Source organism: Maylandia zebra, linkage group LG5, assembly GCF_041146795.1.
Source record: "Maylandia zebra isolate NMK-2024a linkage group LG5, Mzebra_GT3a, whole genome shotgun sequence".
Taxonomy (NCBI): domain Eukaryota; kingdom Metazoa; phylum Chordata; class Actinopteri; order Cichliformes; family Cichlidae; genus Maylandia; species Maylandia zebra.
The window spans coordinates 32413306-32427521 of record NC_135171.1 but is presented as its reverse complement, the minus strand read 5'-3'; the positions used below and the strand labels follow the sequence as shown (position 1 = coordinate 32427521).

General features: G+C 40.3%; 1 protein-coding gene across 3 annotated transcripts in view; it reads right to left on the bottom strand.

Annotated features, from left to right (window-relative positions):
* Positions 1–14216, bottom strand: part of chd5 (chromodomain helicase DNA binding protein 5) — a 38622-nt gene that overhangs the window by 3330 nt on the left and 21076 nt on the right. Inside the window, exons 13-39 of one of the 3 annotated variants that reach the window (XM_004547437.6) lie at positions 14091–14199; positions 12805–12996; positions 12381–12581; positions 12055–12192; positions 11763–11884; positions 11016–11189; positions 10768–10909; positions 10454–10585; positions 10199–10316; positions 9964–10088; positions 9556–9802; positions 9179–9351; positions 8830–9004; positions 8242–8328; positions 8019–8107; positions 7499–7632; positions 6205–6349; positions 4525–4684; positions 4340–4419; positions 3931–4126; positions 3753–3842; positions 3504–3647; positions 2899–3007; positions 2565–2697; positions 2207–2402; positions 891–1054; positions 62–215 (exon numbers count right to left, since the gene is read on the bottom strand). In XM_004547437.6, coding sequence (XP_004547494.3) covers positions 62–215; positions 891–1054; positions 2207–2402; positions 2565–2697; positions 2899–3007; positions 3504–3647; positions 3753–3842; positions 3931–4126; positions 4340–4419; positions 4525–4684; positions 6205–6349; positions 7499–7632; positions 8019–8107; positions 8242–8328; positions 8830–9004; positions 9179–9351; positions 9556–9802; positions 9964–10088; positions 10199–10316; positions 10454–10585; positions 10768–10909; positions 11016–11189; positions 11763–11884; positions 12055–12192; positions 12381–12581; positions 12805–12996; positions 14091–14199 — 3929 coding nt within the window. The remainder of the gene's footprint in view (positions 1–61; positions 216–890; positions 1055–2206; positions 2403–2564; positions 2698–2898; positions 3008–3503; positions 3648–3752; positions 3843–3930; positions 4127–4339; positions 4420–4524; positions 4685–6204; positions 6350–7498; positions 7633–8018; positions 8108–8241; positions 8329–8829; positions 9005–9178; positions 9352–9555; positions 9803–9963; positions 10089–10198; positions 10317–10453; positions 10586–10767; positions 10910–11015; positions 11190–11762; positions 11885–12054; positions 12193–12380; positions 12582–12804; positions 12997–14090; positions 14200–14216) is intronic. The other 2 variants (XM_012918201.5, XM_004547438.5) reach the window with 2 other exon arrangements.

Here is a 14216-nt window from a genome sequence, read left to right as displayed (position 1 = left end):
TGTAATCTCTCAGCCTATTGCACATGAAATTGAAATGCTATCTATGTTGTGTGTCACATACAATATAGTGCAAAATGTTGATTGTTACCGCTGACGTATGGTCCTAAGGGCATCTGACTATAGTTAACCATAGGCTGTCCGCCTGGTCCTCTGAATCCGCCTCCAAAACTGCCGCTGTACATCTGGGAGCAGCCAAACCCACCTGGACTAAACGGCTGAAACACACACAAAGGATTAGTCATCCTGCTGTAAACAGCTTTGTGATTACAGCAGGTATTCAGTATGAGGTTTTTTCTACTATACAGTGCTTAAAAGGCTTGAGTTGCTCTGTAAGAGAAGTTTTCTTTCTACACCAGCAAAGTAAAGACAGATAAAAGCGGAGGAAAGTGCGTCGACTGTGTCATGGTCAGGAAAGCGTTGTCATAACAACCAAAAAAAGACTGTCAGAGCATATGGCCACAGAGACTACACGGCTGAAATGATCCCTTGTATAACAGAACAAAATACACACTCTACAGCAGAGAGGAAAGCAAAGACACAACAACTTTTTCTCCTCTGGGAGCAAAATGTGGAGCACAGTGGTGAAAGCAAACAACTTAAGGGAGATTTTTCTTTCCCCATATCGCACCTGAGGGAAATCTTCCGTGGGGAATAGCGAGCCTAAGTTTGAGATTTCAAAGGAATAGTGTGGCTGTGTAGTTGCGACAACGGCGAACTTCAAAGGTTTTGGGACACAGCTTTTCCTTTTTCTTAAATTTACTTAGCCAAGTTGCCCACTTTTGAGCCTTAACCTGTTTTACAGGAAATGAGCTCAAATAACTTTAATTCCATTTTTTTAAAAAGCTTTCTAAAACCCACCTGATCTCCTTGACAACCACGCTCCATCTCACCTGCTGCGGTGGAGGTTCATTGCCTCGGCTGGTGAGGCGGCTCAGGATGCTCCGCTCAGACATCTGCAGCCTCGCCGACACCGGTGGGATCCTGGACAGCATGTTGGGCAGTCGTGTCACATCTGCTTTCATGTCACTCAGAAGTTCCTCCAGCTGGTTCAGCACTGCAAGAGCACGAACACACACAAGAGCAGTTTCACTTATGTTAGTATTAAAAGAATGATTTCGATAAAATGTCGGGAAAATGCATGTAAAACTTTTCCAACACCCTTGACATAATTAGTGTGAACCTCAAATAATTAAAAAAGCTAATTTGTTTGTTCCAGGACCTGAAATTAACAAGTGCCAAGAACTAAATGCCAAAACATTTTTCACTGGCAGACAAATCAGTGAGGGTCACAGTCAGCATCATTTTGAAACGATAACATTTTAACGCCTCAGTTTCAATCAGTCTTTGGCCTCTTCCCAAACTTTCATCCTACTAATCACTGTAAGCATGTTTTAATGGTGAGTCAAATTAACATAAAATGAAGCCACTGTGTCAAACAGGATATTTACTGGCTGCCTTTTAGAAGCTCTTCACAAAACAGTGGAGTGGAAATATCTGTAAATGCTTCCTTTGGCATCCTGTTTACTGTCTGGATGGATGGAATTGACAGCTGTCTCCATTTGGAAACAAAACATGTATTATTAACAGGTTAAAATAGCTTTTGTGTACTAGTAATTAGTGAAATGACATTGACACCGTTTCAAATAACATAAAAAAAGACTTTTTAAAGTGTAACTGCAGAAGTTTTTTTCACGTGTTATAAATCTCTTCTAACCCACCCACTCCATGACACGCTGTCCAGCCACAGGAGCATGCTCAGTGAGAGACTGAGGTGACCTAAATGCACCACTGAATGACATACGTAGAGCTGTTTGTATTATTGGAGCTATTTTGCAATTGTTTGCAACATTTGGAATTTTTTATATTGGTGTTTTAACTTGTTCCTTAGTGTTCTTACTGTCTTGGAGCAACATAATTTACTCTGGTATTAGTATACTGATTCCAACAACACAGCACACTGTGAAAGAAACACAAATACTATTTATTTCATAAAATATACTGTCTCAGTTAAAAAATAGTGAAGTGCTGGTAATTCTAGGAAGATTTTAGGGAGTCTCAAGTTAATATTTCCTCCTGCATCTGATTTGAAACAGAACGAAGCACAAACAAACCAGTTACTTTGCATCACAAAAAGCTATTTATCAGCACTGGGTAGCTGAATCTCGCCAGGTTAAACTGTTGCTGTTTTTGACACTGGGCTGCGGACCTTTGTGCAGCACGGCGTTGGCAGGTTTGTTCCCAGCCAGAGACTCTTTGGACAGGTGCTGGTGGGACTCGGCCAGACATTCCACCTCGGCAAAGCGAGTGTTGAGTGCCATGGCAGGGTGACTCGGGTCCTGGGTCATATTCAGGTAAGCCGCCCGCCTCAGCTGCTCCTCGATCACCAGAGCCTGCTCTAACAACTACAGTGAGGCAAAGTAACAAAGAGAAGTTTGTATGAAATGCAGACATAGCAGGGAGATGCAAACTGGTTCCATTTGTATTCAGATTATAATGTGAAGAATGTATTATTGTTATTTTTCTGTTTTTTAAAAAAAACAAAACAAAAAAAACTCCACACTTGCCTTAAAGCGGCGAGCCAGGAATTTGTTTTTCATTTCTAAGTAGTTGCCCTTATGCATCTCGGTCTTGAAAGGCTCATTCAGAATCGCATAACGTGGATCATTCTGAATGTCTTGCCAGCGAGCGTAGCCATGTCTGAGATAAATTCACGGTCAAAGAAAGCAAATGGGAGCAAGGAAAACCTCATAAAATTCTTCAAATAAAGAGGAAGCAGGAAAGCGTAGTTTTACATCATCCTCACATTTTGTAAATATCAGCTCCGCAGCTACTTCTGTCATAAGTAATTACATTGCTCTGCCATATGCTTCTCGCTCCTCACTCTGGAAGAAAGGATACGTCACGATGCCAGCCAACAGCCAGTAGTCATGGCGACGGTGCCAGATGTCATGCATCTTTCCAGAAGACAGCGCTGCTCGCTCTTCAGTCTGCCAGAGGGTGTGCAGCTCTGACGGCGTAAAAATAAAAACAGGGTTCTTACAAAAATACAAAGTAATATCCCATATGTCTGTAACACGTAAAGAGAAATAAGAGCATATAAACACAAACAAAACTTATATCAAAACAAAGATAAATCAGTGTGACACCTGAAATAACCTGCAGTAGAGATTCTGAGTAAACCAAAGAAAACACGGGAGGAAAAGTGGGGAGAGAAAGAATATCTATTTATAAGGTGCAGACTTCACTCTACAGTCTGACGATATGGATAGTCTCAGAAAATCAGACTCAGAAGACTTCTATGATGGGCTTATAAGTGACAATTTCTCCCAGTGACACAACATTTGTCAGTGACTTTGTGAACTCAGAGTCTAATTGATCAACTTTATCTCATATCTCATATGTGGATATGAAGGAGGAATGTGACCAGAGTACTCCAGGTGACACCTGGTCAGTCAGCATCAGGTATATTAAGGACAAATAGCAGAAATCGGATTGATTCTTACCTGTAAAACCTCCGTCAGCAATATTAAACATGAACTTTGCTTTGAATCCATTTTTGTCTTCTTTCCTGCTCTCGTCTATCTCATCCAAAGTGTCCTTGTCTCCATTTATTCGACCCTCTAATGCGTCTTCACTCTTTACATCATCTGCAAAGGTTACAATTAATTAAAATAAATATCTGTGGTGTATATAGTGGTGTATATAGCAGAATAATCCTCCATCTTTAATTTAAGGAGTCATAGCACGTTTACCTGGTTTATTTTCCTTGTCTTCAGTTTTTGCCAGAGGAGAATCAGTGTCTCCTTTTTCTGAGGACTTTTCGGTTTCTTTGCATGGCTCCACTGAGGATAGAAGAAAAAAGAATGAATAAACAAAGCACAGCCTTGCAGATAAGTAAAATCTGAAGTACACAGATCATAAACCGCTCACTCTTAGGTGAGGTGATAGTGGATTGCGCTTCGGACTGTTTGAAAGCTGGCTCTTTTGGGTTAGCAGATGGCTCCGTCTTTGTGGAGGGCGACTCGGTTCTGTTCCTCTCATCTCCTGTTTTCTCCTCTGAGTTGCCCTTGTTCTCGTCACTGTCAGTTGCCTTCTCGGGTGCAGATGCTGGCTCAACAGTGGAAGCCTGCCGAGGGAAAACAGACAGGACAACAGAGGGAGAAAGGATAGAGTCGGTAAAGGGCAAAAAAAGACAAGTTAAAAGGTGTCGGAGTTTGACAAGCGTCTTCTGAGAATGATGAGTTATGGTTACAGTGTGATGACCCATGAGATGATGGACAAGACAATAAAGGAGAAAAGAAAGAAAGTGGTGGTTAAAGGGAGAAAAAAAAGGACTCACTTCCTGCTCTGACAGTTTCTTGCTCTCTGGCTCTGTGGCTTCCTTGTCCTCCGCAGTACCCAAGAAAGACTCAGTTTTTTCTACATTCCAGAAAACAACAACTCAGCTCATTTGCAGTCATAAAGTGATACAGCATGAACTTTACTTTAACATTTAGAGGAAAACAGAACATGATCAAAGCAGACCTTGTGGGATAGGAGTGCTGGGCTGAGTAGCCACAGGGCTAGCTGGCACAGGCGTGTTGGGATCAGAGGATACACTCTCATTCAGTTTCTTCAGCTCCATTCCAATGGGAATCAGATCAGGAGAGCTTAACTTCCCATTTACATGCTCAAACTCTTGCACCTACAGTAAAGAAAAGAGATTCAACTGTGATAAAAAGAACATCCTATACTTTTACTGGATGTCCTACTTTCTTTAAATAAGGCATTAGGAAGAACTCTATTATAAAATTATAAAGTACATGTAGCATAATTAAGCACTAGTAAAATATTAATTCTGGCTCAAGCCAGATGGACCAGCTCATTTTAACTTCAAACTTAGCCTAGTTATCATGGCAACTCGGTTTTTCAACACTTTTTAAAAACTTTATTTGCCACAGGCCATGCACAAAAACATTAATAGAAAATCTAATTTTAAACTGTAGCTCTCATAAGGGAAGAGCTGTATTCTGCCAGCTGTAGCTACTTGCTAGTCTCTATCTGTAGTACTTGAGCATGTAATACACTAATGTTATACTTTTAAAAAATCTTGTAATACTACAAGTTTACTATGTATAGATTTAAATAAATGAATTAATATAGCTATTGTTATTTGCTTTATACAGTAGTGTGCAAAAGTCCCAAGCTCGTCATAACTTCTTTATATTTTGTTGTTAAAACTGGTGCAACAATTTATTAAAACACCTGTTAACCTACTTGGAAATAAAACATATAAAGACAGACAGTTAGAAAGGTTAACAGTTCAAATGAGCCTGGAAGTCAATATTTGGTATGATCACCTTTTATTCTTCAACAAAGCCTAAACTTAAAACTCTCTTAGGCAACTTTCTTCTAATTTACTTAAGTAGTCTTCAGGAATAGTTTTCCAGGCTTCTTGAAGGACCTCAGAAATGTGAAACATTTCATCACTGATCCAAGAGAGTGATGTACGTGCTGTTTGCTTGTACTCACATGCCAGTTTTAGGCAGTTCTTGCCCAAGTGAGTCAAGATCTCGATCCAGGATCAATAATTCAGGTAAGGAAATCCCAGAAAGTTCATTCTGTTTATCTGGAAACAGAGTCCAGATGAACAAAATCAAACTTTTAGTGATTTCCAAGCGACTGAAGAAGTCATTGAGAGTCTCTTCATCTGGATGCCATCCATATGACTTCTTCGGTCCCTCCATCCCTTGAGTTTGGTGTGTTTTTATGATTAAATTATTCATAGGTCAGTGTTAAATGGTTAAACTATTGTAAAGGACCATTTGTAAGAATTGTAAGAAGGTAAGAAATCAAGGGTGGCTCAAGAGATTTGCACAGTACTGTATAATATAAAGAAAAAGTAGTATTAGCCTGTGATCCTACATTGGCGAATATAATTGTGGAAACTGTATTTAGTAACTTTCTAACCTTTCTAAACACTTTACATACAAATCTTCATTCACTTCAGTCTCAGATGTATTCACTGCTGACAAATCTCCAAAAAACATCTTATTTTGGAATATGCATGATGTTCAAAGCAAGAAAAAGTTTGTACCCAAAGATTACCCCCCCCCCCCCCCCCCGCCCCCCCGCTTTGGCTTCCTCCAGGATGGGCTGACCTACTTTTTCTAATCTCAATGTTCCAGCATAGGAAGAAAATTTCTTTGGCTGAATAATCGGTACCTTTTTCCTGACAAGGGACATGACTCCGATCCTGGTAAGAACATGCTGACGAGACAGCCCCTCGCGAGGGACTCCATCAGCAAAGGTCTCTGCTCCATCTGCCCCCGGCTCACATAAATGTCTCATGAACAGAGACACGTAGGCCCTAAGGAACACAAAAATTTCTATAAGGTTACCAGCACAAACTCACATTTTCAAACCTCTACTAACGACTAGGGAGGTAGCAATAAGCTTGTTTCAGACACGCACTCCTTTCCTGTCATCTTAATGTCATTCAAGAATGCACACCCTGGTGGCAGAAATCTCACTGTTTCGAGGTGATACACTGCCATGTATCACTCTGAACTCAAACATGTTTCTGCTGTGCAGCTCACTAAACGACATGACATTTTGGAGAATTCCCCAAATAACAACATCATGAGAAAAAACCTAGTGTGAGACACCCATTTTCAGTCAGTGTATCACACTCTCACACTGCCCAAACTACTCTCCTGACAGTATCAAAGCTTCTTCTTCAGGAAAAGACGATTATATACGTTTCACAGGCTTACACGCTCGACACGGTCGGAACACCACAGCGAGTGCTGAAGATGTTTGTTGCTGGAAGCACATACATACCCTACCTTTCATGCTAGATTTTGTTGTACATTTTAACATCTATTAGAAACTGAAACTACACAGATGACACTGTGTACTAGACAGGTGCACTGTTACACTACATCAGCATGTAAGCTACAGGTTAACATTTTCTGATCTGTTTAATGAAGCTTAGTAAAATGGGTATCCATAACTACATATAGGATGTGCCATCTCTAATTATTAAAGAAACTATCAATACATAGAAGACAGCTGAAGTAAATGCTAATGCAGTGTAGTGAGTCGCTTTGGTAAAACATAATGCCATCACTTCAACTGACTGATTGAGAACAAGGTCAAAGTAATAGGTTTGCCAATAGTGTTATTGGCTGCAATAGCAGCAACAGGAGTGATGTGTTATAATTTGCAGGCATAAAATTTTAGTTTTAACAACCTGTGGGCATTTTCTTTCCCACTGCTCCAAATTAAAGTGAAATTGGCAAGGCCGACCTTTACCAACGTGACATGAGCAATCTGGAGCATTGCCATGGGCTAGCAAACAGTGTAAACAGTTAATGAAAGAGCCAAGAGCTGCCACTTAATATAATGACAGGCCCCTCTTGAGAAAAAAATTGCACTGTGTGAAAACAAAATTACAACTGATTCAAATAACGCTACTTGTGTCATAGTTGAAAAATGAATAATATTAGAGCTTCACCTGAACTCGCGCTCACTCTTCCCTCTCAGGTCCCTAACTAGCCAATGAGAGTTGAAAGCATCCTGAGGGGGCATGCCCCAGCGCATGATGGCATTAAGGAAGGCTTTCCTCTGACGAGCGTTGAACCCAAGGACCTTGAAATGATGATAATCAGAAAACAGAGTAATAGAGATGTTTTAGATAAAGAGGTTGTGAATTCAAAAAGTCAGAAAGAAGCAGTAGAAAGACATAAGAAGTATTCCCTTGTATATTAAAACAGTTCTAAATTATACTTGTGGATATATGTTTTATGATGTAATAACAGGGTGAGAATTTATTGATCCTGATTTCTCATTTTACAAAGAAGCACATGATCAGCTGCAGAGCAGTGATGCTTCCTGACATGCTGCTCAAAAATGTCAAATTTTCTTCAAATGAGGAAATATTCTAAAGTGACTGATTACAAAATGATCCGGTAAGACAAACAATTAAAGTAAGCCAATACACTTGAAGATATGCGAGGACTTCCTGGAATTCATACCTCGATACTGCCTCCAACCCGAGCCAGTAAGGGTGGAAGAGGTTTGTCTTTCTCACTCTTGAGCTGCCGACGTGATTGTCTGCGTCCTCCTACGTAGAACAAAACAAAGTCCGTTGTCAGAAAGATGGGCGCATGTAGGGACATGTATAATGACAGAAAAAATACAGTAAGAATCTGTTTTGTTTATATTCAAATGTGACTTATCGTGTTTTTTGCTGCCTACCTTCAGGCCTCTCCTCGAAATCTTCGTCCTCGTCCTCGGACCCCACGGAGTACTCCGACTGATTGTCTGAAAGATCATCCTGCCATTCTGAGCCACACATCAAAGAGAAACAGTACATTGCGTTCGCTTCTGTTGGTGGCCACCTGAGGGCGCCATGGCACTGCAGATTACTACAGACCACTACAGTCGGGCATGCACATACTGTACCACTTCAGGCCTCTGGAAGTGAAGTGAGGGTTTGCAACTATGGCAGACAATCACTTTAACTTTGAGTGTACTCTAAGCTACAATGAGCTTTAAAGTCTTTATTCACTCTTAAATAAAAGTTCAACTGCAGGACAACTACAATCGACAGGACGCTGAGCATGCAAAATTACTGCAAAAAGGGGTGCTTTAACACCCATTGATAAAACTACATAAATGCATGAGGTACAAGTGAGCTTTAGGGCAGTATAATGAATTCTAAGAGTTACAATGAAGAGGATACACCCAAATGATCCCATTTTGAGATAATGCCACACTCTTGTCTCTCTAATAAAACTCGGCAGACATGTTGATAGGGAGGTGCTGTGTGTCTCTTGAGCCTACCTTGGTCTTCCTGGGTCGTATCGTTGTAGTTGACCTGCTTTCGGATGCGTTTGCCTTTGCCCAGATTTCGCGCCAGATCTTCCTGCTGTTGCTCATAGTGGTGGCGGAGGAGTTTTTCCCAGTAGTCCGGATCCACGTTCTCCTCTTGCTTAATGATCTCTCGCTCTACCTCCTCCTGAATAATAGCACATTAGGACACATGCGTAAGTATCTCTAAAACAAGGCCTATGTCGAAGGTAGCGTATTGAGCAAAATAATTGAACTGTGATATAAATGAGATCTACAGATTTTGTGTGTGCGACCCCAATTATCATGATGTCACATGATGTGAAGACGGTTAAAATCTCACCTCTCCATCTTCTTCTTTCACCACATACTGAGCCACCTTGAAGGAGCTCAGGTACTCATTCATATTCTGTATCTCTGTGTCTTCAGTGGCATCCTGGCTGCGGTCCAGCAGCTTTGAGATAGCATCATCGTCGTAGTGAATCACACTGCCCTCCTCACCATCTTTGTTATCACCTGTTAATGAGAGGCTTTTACTTAATAACGAGCGGAGGCGCTTTTGAGCAGAGGAAAGTGTGTAAGCTTAAAAATGCTGATAGAAATCTACACAAAAAGGTCTCTAGCACAGGAATATCTGTGAATAGACAAACCCCAATAAAAATGGGTGTGCTTTTGTTCAATCCATAACAGAAACACACGTCAGTATACACATAGACAGACCCATTGTTCGTGCTGCTTCCATTTCATCTTTAAAAAGCTCCTCAGTTCCAAACTTTAGGATGTCATCCAGTTCTTGTTTGGACATGGAGCCCATTTTGGAGCCCAGGCCAGGGCGCACCACCAGGTGAGTCAGCATCATTTTCCTTTTGGCCACTTGGGTGATTCGCTCCTCCACTGAGCCTCGAGTCACAAACCGGTAGATCATCACTTTCTTGTTTTGGCCTATACGGTGCGCTCTGCTAAATGCCTGTAACAAAGAGGAAGATACAAGGCATGACACTGGAGTGAAGAGGTGAAATTAAAGAGATGGTTTTTCACTTGAGAATTAAAGCTCAACTTGTTACAAATTACAAATAAATAAATAATAATAATAATTCAATATTAAAATATTCTATGTGGAGTCAGTACTTGGATGTCATTGTGAGGATTCCAGTCAGAGTCGTAGATGATGACAGTATCTGCGCTCGCCAGGTTGATGCCAAGGCCTCCAGCTCGTGTTGAAAGCAAGAAGCAGAACTGCTGCGCGCCTGGTGCTGTGACATAAAACAGAGCAGCGAGTTGCTTTGTGTGTTTAAGAGTGTGTGAGTAAGTGAAAGCCAGACTGAGACAAATGTGCAAGTGCACAAAAAAAAACAACCCTCACCATTGAAGCGGTCAATGGCTTCCTGCCTTAGACCTCCAGTAATCCCCCCATCAATACGTTCATATTTATAACCCTCAAACTCAAGAAAGTCCTCGAGCAGATCCAGCATCTTTGTCATCTGTAAACACAATGTTGGACCTTACAGCTAAAAAACCTGAAATTGTCTTTGATGTCATTCATCACATAAAACTGCCATCGCACAGAAATGGCTAAAATATAGACAGACTCTGACACATACATTTATTTGAGTGTTACCTGAGAGAAAATGAGAACTCTGTGTCCTTCATCTTTGAGCTTTTTTAGCATTTTCTGAAGCAGCGTCAGTTTTCCTGAGGACTTCACCAGTAGGTTGCCATCATAAGAGCCATTGGGTAAAACAGGAGCCTCCTTCAAGATAAAACAATGAATGCCAGGATGGAGATTAGCTCGAGAATCATTGCTTGCTACAGTATCTCTGAATAACATGCTAAACCGAACTCAGAAAAAGGGGCAGTTTTCTAGTTTTCTGTGTTGGTTGATATAAGTCATCTGTACTCTGAAATAAAACAAATAAAGTAAATCTGCCTTACCACAGCGGCCACAGGGAACAGGTAAGGGTGGTTGCAGCACTTTTTCAGGTCCATCATAATGTTGAGGAGGGACACCTGGTTCCCTCCACCTTTGGAGTTCAAAGCCTCGAAGTTTCGTGTCAAGATAAACTTGTAATATTTCCTGCAGGTTAGAGGTCAGATAGAGTCAGGAGAAGAAATGAAAATCACAATCAATTATTTGCCCATGCTTCCTTCAACACGGTTATGCTTATTTTTTTCAGGCTTACTTCTGCATGGGGCTAAGCTCCACTCTGACAATCAGCTCTGTCTTTGCAGGCATATTCTTGAAGACATCAGCTTTCAGCCTCCTGAGCATGTGAGGTCCCAGCAGGTCGTGGAGCTTTTTGATCTGATCCTCTTTAGAGATATCAGCAAACTCCTCCAGGAAGCCTTCCAGGTTACTGCAGGTCACAATGAAATGAAATTATATTTTTTTAAAAAAGCCTATTTCTTAATTTAAATGTATTTTATTTAAAACAAGAGATCTATCTATTTTTGCTCCAGTACAATGTGCTGACTTAAAACTGCTTGAAAATGGATGCTGATAGTCTTACTCATCACAAAATGTAAAAGTGTTTTGGTCAGTTAGCTGTGCCTGTGATGTTGGAAATGTATAAAATTTGTCATTCTGGAGTTTTAAATGGACAAGACTCATTACTGGGCTGAACTTATGAGATAATAAGGAGGATCAGTCATAAAATCTATACCAATTTACCTGAGCTGCACAGAAACTGAGTCTATACGGGCAAAAAAATATTAGATGATGGTGAATTTTCATTGGCTTTAGAAAACTATTAAAAAAGACTTAAAATCAGTTTATACACAATTATTTATAATGAAGTTATTTACATTCACTTTCTTCCTGTTTGTATTTTTTATTGTTCATAACATTATATATATCATAATTTAATGCATGAAATCCATGAGAAAAAAAGGTAGGAAATTATATACGATAGAAAAGAGACAGCACATACTTGAAGCGCTCTGGGGTGAGGAAGTTAAGGAGGTGGAACAGCTCTTCTAGGTTGTTTTGAAGAGGAGTTCCAGTGAGCAGCAGCTTGTAGTAGATCTTATACCCATTGAGAATTCTGAAAAACTGAACATGAGAGATTGTGCAAGATGATGAAAGTCAATGCCATATGAAGAGATGTACACCCTACTCTACTCATCCTTCTCATGCATTTTTCTTTTTCTGTTAAAAGGATGCTGTTTCTGCTTCCAAAGCATATGATAGGATATATCTCAGTGCAGGCGGTGCAGCTTTACCTTTGATTGGTTGTTTTTCAATCTGTGGGCCTCATCTACCACCAGACAGGCCCAGGTGACAGAGCTCAGAATGGCTTGATCTATAGTAATCAGCTCATAAGATGTCAGCAGCACATGGAACTTGATAGGAGTGTCTTTCTGCAAGGGAGCAGATTGGATGGTAGATACGATGATTTAGTATGTGCTGCATGTAATAGGCATAAAATGAATTAAAAACAAAGTAAAATTATCATTTATTTCATCACCTGCGGCTTCAAAAAGTATGCACTTGAAAAACAGTATTTTGACCTGGTGAGAAAAACATGGATGAGCATGGGGTACACTACCTTCATACGGAACACCTTCCGCCCTGATTTTACTGCACTGTCTTCAAAGGTGAACTCGTTCTCCCTGATGATTGCCCTGCTGTCTTTGTCTCCAGTGTATGTCACCACATAGAAATCTGGAGCCCACATCTCAAATTCTCTCTCCCAGTTAATGATAGTGGAAAGGGGTGCGCTCACCAAGAAAGGTCCTTTGGAATGACCCTGACAGAGACAGGAGACATTAGGTTACTTCCCCATAAAATACATCACCCGAAGAAGAACTCAGTTCATCATTTTACTTTTTACGCACAATATTATTAGCTCTAAGTTTATATTCCCATTTATATTACTAACAGGTGCTTTATGAATTACACCCACAGAACCAAAATGTGATCTATGCAATGCAATATGGAAAAGACAAAAGAGGACAGTCTTTCAGTCTTACCTCCTTATACAGCGAGTAGAGAAACACTATCGTCTGCACCGTCTTTCCCAGGCCCATTTCATCAGCCAGGATCGTATCTGTGCCCTGAGCCCAGGAGAACCTCAACCAGTTCAGGCCTTCCAGCTGGTACGGATGTAGCGTTCCCCCAGTGGCATTAATGTACCATGGTTGGTGCTCAAACTTGATGGTGGGCTGATAATAGAAATAGGAGGCAGAATCTTGTAAGAGTCTTTCGGAAGGTCTTTCAATGCTTTTTTATTTTGTTACTTTGGCTCTCATTTCCAGTCCAGATCTTGTAGTTTTTGAACAACTTAATATCAACCTATGAATCATTTAAGCATAAAAAACATTAGCATAAACATAAGAAAACTTAGCAAAGGACAAATCTGAAATTTTATCTTTATGGGCTTCATTACAAGCAATCTGTCACAAAAACCCATAATTTGCCTTTAAAAAATGAACAGTTGGACAAAACAAGAAGCGGGAGACCTAAAAAACTACCAACAGCAGATGAACAGTATCTAAAAGTCATGTCCTTATGAAACATGAAAAGATCCAGGAAAACATGAGATAAGATGTGAGAGATGCATCTGGTGCTTCACCATGTAAAACATGGTTTGATCTTGTCAAAACTGCTGAAATTATGAATGCAGAAAAGTTCCATAAGATTTTGATCCAACATGCAATGCCATTTTAAAGCATCACAAACACACTCTCAGTGCAGTAAAAGCATACCTGAATAGAAAAATACACAATAGAAAACTATCAGTTTTGGATTGGCCTCCCCAGAGCCTGGATTTCAACATTACTGAAACTGTGTGGGATCCTCTTGACAAAGAACTGAACAGAACACAGTCAACATCCAAAGAAGAGCTTTGAATGTCCTTCAAGAGGCCTGGAGAACTATCCCTGAATTATCCTTAAAGAAATTATATGAAGGATTGCCTAAGAGAGTTCAGGCTGTCCGGAAGAATGAAGGTGTTCATATCAAGCTAATTAAATTTGTAAAAACTTTGGCTTTGACTTTTACTCTGTATTTCCATTTAGCCCATATTTCGTAGCACCTATATACCATTTTCCAAGCAAAATGCAAAGAAATGAGGGGTGACTCATAACTTTTTCACAGTACTGTATATGTGCAGTTTAAATATAGACTCTAGAATAATCAGCCACGATAAATTGTGGCTTTAGATCGAGAGCATTACTTTTGAAATGTTTGCTGCAAAAACCTGCTGCAGGGAATCACAGTTCAGTTGGCAGAAGTGGGCCCAAATATCCAAACTTACATCTATGATTGGGGCATCAGGAGGGACTTCTCTCTTTGGATGGTCATCTTTTAGTTTCTTGCCTTTCCTCACCACAAGAGGGCGCTGATCCTCTCCTAAAATTTGCTCTCTGAGGAAAAGGAAAAA